The sequence below is a fragment of the Pipistrellus hanaki genome, assembly GCF_964339955.1.
Source record: "Pipistrellus hanaki genome assembly, chromosome: 4".
NCBI lineage: Eukaryota > Metazoa > Chordata > Mammalia > Chiroptera > Vespertilionidae > Pipistrellus > Pipistrellus hanaki.
The window spans coordinates 42,040,410-42,046,809 of NC_140506.1; the positions used below are offsets into that span (position 1 = coordinate 42,040,410).

General features: G+C 42.3%; 1 protein-coding gene across 1 annotated transcript; it reads left to right on the forward strand.

Annotated features, from left to right (window-relative positions):
• The first annotated feature begins 1,505 nt into the window (after positions 1 to 1,505).
• Positions 1,506 to 3,882, forward strand: COX7C (cytochrome c oxidase subunit 7C). Its single transcript, XM_084882028.1, has 3 exons — positions 1,506 to 1,702; positions 2,742 to 2,880; positions 3,736 to 3,882. Exons 1-2 carry the CDS (start codon positions 1,628 to 1,630, stop codon positions 2,856 to 2,858), a joined length of 192 nt encoding a protein of 63 aa, XP_084738154.1. The 5' UTR covers positions 1,506 to 1,627; the 3' UTR covers positions 2,859 to 2,880; positions 3,736 to 3,882.
• The last annotated feature ends 2,518 nt before the right edge of the window (positions 3,883 to 6,400 follow it).

The following is a 6,400-nucleotide window of genomic DNA, read 5'->3' on the forward strand; positions in this document are numbered from 1 at the left end:
AATTACTAATTATATAGGTTGATAGTGAGAAACTGTCTCAAGGCAAATGATTTTCTGAATCAGGGGTGGGAACCTCTGGCCCGTAGGCCACATAAGGCATTAGAAATATTTAGTCTGGCCCTGCCAAGGAACCCACAGGTGGGACTCGAAATTTCATATCAATATAAAGTCATATTAAGTTAACTGGAGGCCCAGTGCATGAATTCGTGCACAGGTGGGGTCCCACAGGGTGGCCTGTGGAGATCGGGCCCAGCTTGTCCCCCCAGCCTCGCAGCCCTGCCTAGCACCCTGCCTTGGCCTGGTGCTGCCCCCTCACCTGCTCCACCATCCCACCTGTGGGGCAATGGGTTGGGGCCAGACCCCACCTCCCACCGCCCAGTCCCTCAGGGACTGGGAGCCAGGCAGCAGCCCCCCCCCCCCACCACCACCACCACCACCTCCGCCGGTTGCCATCTGCGGGGCCATCAGCGAACATTTGGGCCCCCACTCCCATCCGCCTTGGCCTGGTGCCGCCTGCTCACTTGCTCTACCATCCCGACATGGTCCTGCTCTCATCAGGGCCCATTGGGGCCGGCAGCACCTCCACTACTGTCTGCTGCCAGAGCCATATTACCATGATTCACTCAGCAGGAGAACACTCATCCCTTGTCCAGATTAGCTCTGGATATCAGAGGCTGCTTTTCACTTCCACACTCGAAACATGCCATACTCACACTGGCCTTGAGCTTTCTCTGCCCTCCATCGATACTTCTGTCTTACCCAGTTCCCTATATCTTCAGGAATCCTTTCCCTAGCACTTCACTCAGTTTTCTCTCCAACAGCCTTTGTACTGGTCACTTACGTTTATGCTTTGTTTCCTTAGAGAAGATTTTAACACAAATTCTGGTAGAGGACAGCAAAGCACAAGCACCTAGTACTATAAAGTCATAACACAAGGGAAGGGAGACGTTTGTTTTCCTGTTTCAAAATCTGGAGTGCATGTGGTGAAAGTGCTTAATTTAATTTAGTAAAAATATTTCTGGAGCCCTGACCGGTTTGGCTCAGGGTTTAGAGTGCAGGGTCATGAGTTCCATTCCTGGTCAAGGGCAGGTACATTCATACCTCTGTTGCAGGTCAGTCTCTGGCTCTGATTGGAGCACATTCAGGAGGCAACTAACCAATGTGAATCTCTCAAGATGTTCTGTCACCCCCTCACCCCTCCTTCCCACTCTCTAAAAATCACTGGAAAAAATATCCTCAGGTGAGGATTAAAAATAATAAAAAATAATTAAAATTAAAATTAACTTTCTGAAAATAAGACGCCAAGAAACTTGTCAAGAACTCAGGTCTGAACCAATCAATCTCTACTCCTAGGAGGCAATGTGGGTTCCGGTCTTTCTTGACACTGGCACAGGACTACATCCCCCATCATCCTTCGGGTTCGACACGGAGCCCTATGGCTAGAACTACAATTCCCACAAAGCCCGGCGCCCGCCACTTCACGCGATTTCGGAGAGCCCCGCCCCATTTCCCATCTCCCCTTTCGGTCCTTGAAGGAAGCGGGCAAGGTCGTGGAGAAACGGCCGGTGTGAAACCGCCATCTCTCCTGCTTCGGTTGCCGCGCCTTCGCCGGGCCTCCAACAGGGACATGTTGGGCCAGAGCATTCGGAGGTTCACCACCTCGGTGGTCCGCAGGAGCCACTACGAGGAGGGCCCGGGGAAGGTCGGTGCGGAGGGGCCGGGCGCGCCGGGGGTGGGGAGGGCGGACGCGGGCCCGCCGCTCGCGGACCTCGGAGCCGCCTGTGGGCCGTGGAGAGGGGGACGGTGAGCCCGGAATCTAGCCTGGGACACCGACTCACACCCCAGTGCCCCCGTGGGCCAGGGGGGAGCCCGGGGCCCCTGGTCCCTTCGTCCACGAGAGGAAGGCGCGGGTAGAGCTGGCGGCCCCCTCCCCCTCCAGCACCCGGGCGGGGCGTGGAGGAGACCTTGTGGCCGGCGATGTGTCTGTCCCAAAGCCGAGCTAGAGGTCACCGGACCCGGAGTGAGGTCAGTGGGAGGTAATGCGGACGGCGCGAGGGCCTGTCGTCGGGGGTCAGATCTTCTCTAACGAGCTGGTTGAGGCCGGGTCAGCCTCGAGGGTGACTGACTAGCCTGACCCGGGTGGTTAGCGGTGACCGCCTCCCAGGGCCCCGCGGGGCTCAGGCCCCAGACACGGTGCGAGGGGGTGCCGCTTGGTTATGGAAAAGTCACACTTCGTGGTACAGTTACGGTGACGAGTGCCTGCCTTAGGAAGTGCCTAGTTTTTAACAAGTAGCAAACCAGGAGGAATTATTTGTCCAAGCCATTCAGTGGAACGATTTTTGGTGCATGTGATGAAGCCAATCAGTATGAATGAAGTCATGATACTGTAAACGCTTTCTGATGTACCAGGCATTAGCCAATGGACAGACAACACACTGTTCCTAAAACTGCTTTTGGAGAGTATTTTTTTATTTTCTAAAAATAAAAGAGAGAGTTCACTAGTTTACACTTGAGTTCTTAAGACCACTGCTCAACAAAGCCATATTTTATTTATTTATTTTTTTTACTTTCTAGTGCTGTGTGTGATGGAGGTCATAGGGTTGGAAAGGTGATGTTTTAAAAGGGTGCAATGGTAGATTAGGGAAAATAGAAGAAAAGTCTGTCCTCTGTGTGCTTACTGTTGATCTATAAAATCAGATGATTTGAAGCTCTTCATGTTGCATGTTTTCTTTTCCCAACAGAATTTGCCATTTTCGGTGGAAAACAAGTGGCGATTACTGGCTATGATGACTTTGTACTTTGGATCAGGATTTGCTGCACCTTTTTTTATAGTGAGACACCAGCTGCTTAAAAAATAAGGATGCTTAATCCATGATACAGGTAATTAATGGATTTCTAATCTTCCAAAGCAACGCTTTCCCTTTTATTTCTTCCTGTTGTTCTCCACCTCTCCCTCCAAAAAAAGTATTCATGTATTACAAATATGTTTTTGTGTGTAGGGTTGACTCCTGAAGTTAAGTGTGTATGTGGCATGGGTGGAGACAATGGATAAACCTAGAAACAAATGTTTCTTTACCTGAAAACAAGGGTTTATTAGTACTACTGTTCGTTGGATATGCTTTTTATTAATAACCTCATGTGGCTCCCTAGCAGACCTTGAAGTAGACGATTGATATTAACCTGATTGGAGATATTAAAAGAGATTAAAAGAGTTAAGTTGCCCTTATTTCATAGCTAGTGATGGTGGATCAGGATTTTTAGCCAGACGCAACACTTTCTAACCAGGAAAGTTCTACTAAACTGATTATTAATCCATCTTGATGGCAATATAATTTAATATATGCCCAGAGGAGTCTTGTGTTCTGGGAGGTTAGCGGATTCCTGCTTGAGAAAAAAAAATTTATTTAGCTTATTTTAACCAGAATTTCGCTCAAAAATGACACTATAGGAAGCTGTAGAATAATTGGAATAAATTCCAAAATATACTTTGGAAAATAAAGGCTTTATTTGTCATAGTTTAGAGGGGAAGTTATTTGTCCAAGCCATTGATATGGAACAATTTTGGTGCATATGATGAAGCAAATCAGTATGAATGAAGTCATGACACTGTAAACGCTTTCTGATGTACCGTACCAGTCATAAGCTGAAGGACAGACAATACACTGATGAAATCACACAATTTCTGTTAAGTGAATGGGATTTTTCACTTAGTTTTTTGTTTGTTTTTATTCACAGATATGAAGAGGAGCATTTTAAGAGGTGCAATCTCCTTGAAAAATGGATCAAAATGTTGAGCTCAACATACTAGATGTGATTGTAAATAAACTTACGGCATGAATCCTTAATGCCTCTTCTCTGAAATACAAAATGTGATAAATTGAACATATGTGTACCTTTTCATTTGGGTATTATCCCAATATTAGATTCTTGACCAAAATATATGTGATTTAGCTTATTGGTCTTAAAATCTGATATTTAAATTTTGATTGCTAGGTCTAATTGCCAATTTATGTTATACATACAAATTTGACTTTTAATTCTAAACTAATTTCTTTTTTATGTAAAGGGAGAGAAAAAAAAAATTTCAATCTTTTCCTTTACTTTGAAGGATTGCGTTAGTTTTTTCTCCCTCAGTGATAGTTACTTATGAGGAAAACCAGTGTTGTATACAAATTAATAAGTATAAGAGCTTCATATTTTCCTCTAGGACTATTCCCTAAAACTCAAATTTTTGTCTTAATAAATGTGCCACTATTTGAAATAGAATGTAATAGCATGTAAGATAGAATTTAGGAAATAATTATCAATTCTGGTGCTTTGACTAGTAGAAATAGGTTAAGAGATAGCTCTGATTAGTAATTGTACCCTTGAATCGAATTTGAGTAATGAAGAAAGTGTTAGCGATTTCATTCCTAGGGGTATTAAAAGATAACTATGAAATATTTAATCTCAATTTGGTCACTTTTAGAACACCACTGGTGTTAGAAGAACCTTAAAGCAGAGGTAAACTGGCGATCTGTTTGGCCTCTAGAGTTGGGGTGGGTGGGTGGGGGTGGTAATGTTTTTAAACCAATACTTTAAAATATTCCCATAAAAGTCTATTTCTGGATTCTTGAAAATTTGCTCTAGATGGTTCTACACATCCCTTCGTGGACCAACACAGCTGCTTCCATCAGTCATCGTAACATTGGAATTCCTACATGTCCCTAACATTAAACTGATTTGTTAGAACCTTACATTTTTTATTTTTGTTTGTTTTTCTGTGAGGACCTATCTTAGACCTTTTAATAACCACCAGGCAACTATTTAAATAATGGATGCAGTGGAATCTAAATGACTGTCCCACCATTCCCTGTACTTGTGTGTCATTGGTTTTTGTTTTGTTTGTTTGTTATTATCCATTGATGAAACAGCTGTCATTCTGTGTTTGTTGAGTTTTTCAATGAAACATCAAGAACAGCAAGGCTTTCTACCTTTGAGAAAAGAAACAAGTAAATTTGTGGTTCATAAAATAATTCTGAATTCTTGGTTCAAATCTTTGCCCTTAAAATTAGAAATTTACTTGTCTCTGGGGATAGAGTTTACCTTCTTATTTTGAGTAGCAATGAGCTATATGAAAACATTTTATTCTCTGGCGAGTTCTAATCTAAATGAATGGTGTTTTCTGGTTTAAAATATATCAAGTCAAAAGTTAACCTAGTATTGGACAGCAAGGTGTAGGTAGAAAACATCTGATTTATTAAATTTGTCTTCCTAAGTTAATTTGAAATTTTATAGTAAGTCCTCACTGAATATTGCTTACAGGTTGGGATCTGCGACTTCTAAGCAGTGACTTAAAACGAAACTAAAATCATTAAGTGAGTTCCAATGGCATATTTCTGGTAAAATAAATAAAATAAATCGCCAAACTTACAAAGACTCAAAACACTTCTAATATTAAAATTTAAATTAATTGTGAGCTGTACATAGATTTAATCCTTTGTATGCCATAAGCATATATAGATACTTTAAAATCATTTTTTCATGAGAACTTTGAACTGAAAATATTTAAGAACACCCAAATTGTAATATATTTATTTTTATGATATTCATTGCAAATTGATTTTTTTTTTTTTTTTAAATTCAAAGTATTGTGGCATTTGGGGATGGTTTCCATTTTGGATGTGTGGCAGTTAACTGGTAAGGAAGATGAATAAGAACATGTAAGATAATTATTTTCCAACGTGCTTATTCCAGTTCTGGATTGCTGGTGGCTAGAGCTGATTTGGGTGCAAGGAATTCCATCCTAGCACTCACCCACACTGGCGCACTGGCACAACTGAACATGCCAGTTACAGTGCACATCTTTTGGATGAGGGCGGAAATCAGAGTACTACCCAGGAAAAACAGTAATGGGAAGAAGGTTCAAATTACACTGGTGCTGGCCCAGAATGTTTTCTCATAACAAAAATATTCAGGGACCTGCTGTACATGAATAAGAAGAACCTGTTCTGAGACAGGAGCAGTGGATTGCCCCATTCCCATACGGCTTCCATAGGCTGGTCTTACTGTGTAAGTATATATGGAGTGATGGAGGGCAGACAAATGTTCACATTTTGTGTTGGGATTCTCCAAAGTAGTAAGCAACCTGATGTGAGATTTATTTAAGGAATTAGCTCATTGTGACAGGTCCAGAACCTGGTGGAGTCACTGAAGAGCTGCAGTTTAGTCCAAAGCATCTGTTGGAAGAATTCCCTCTTCAAGGAAATTTTTGTGTGTTTTTTCTGTTAAGATCTTCAACTGAATGGAGGAGGTTCACCCACATGAAAAATCAAAAACAAAAAACACCTTCACAGAAATATTCATAACAATGTCCAATTTTCTGGACTTGACACAAAACTATCAAAATTTCATATTAGCC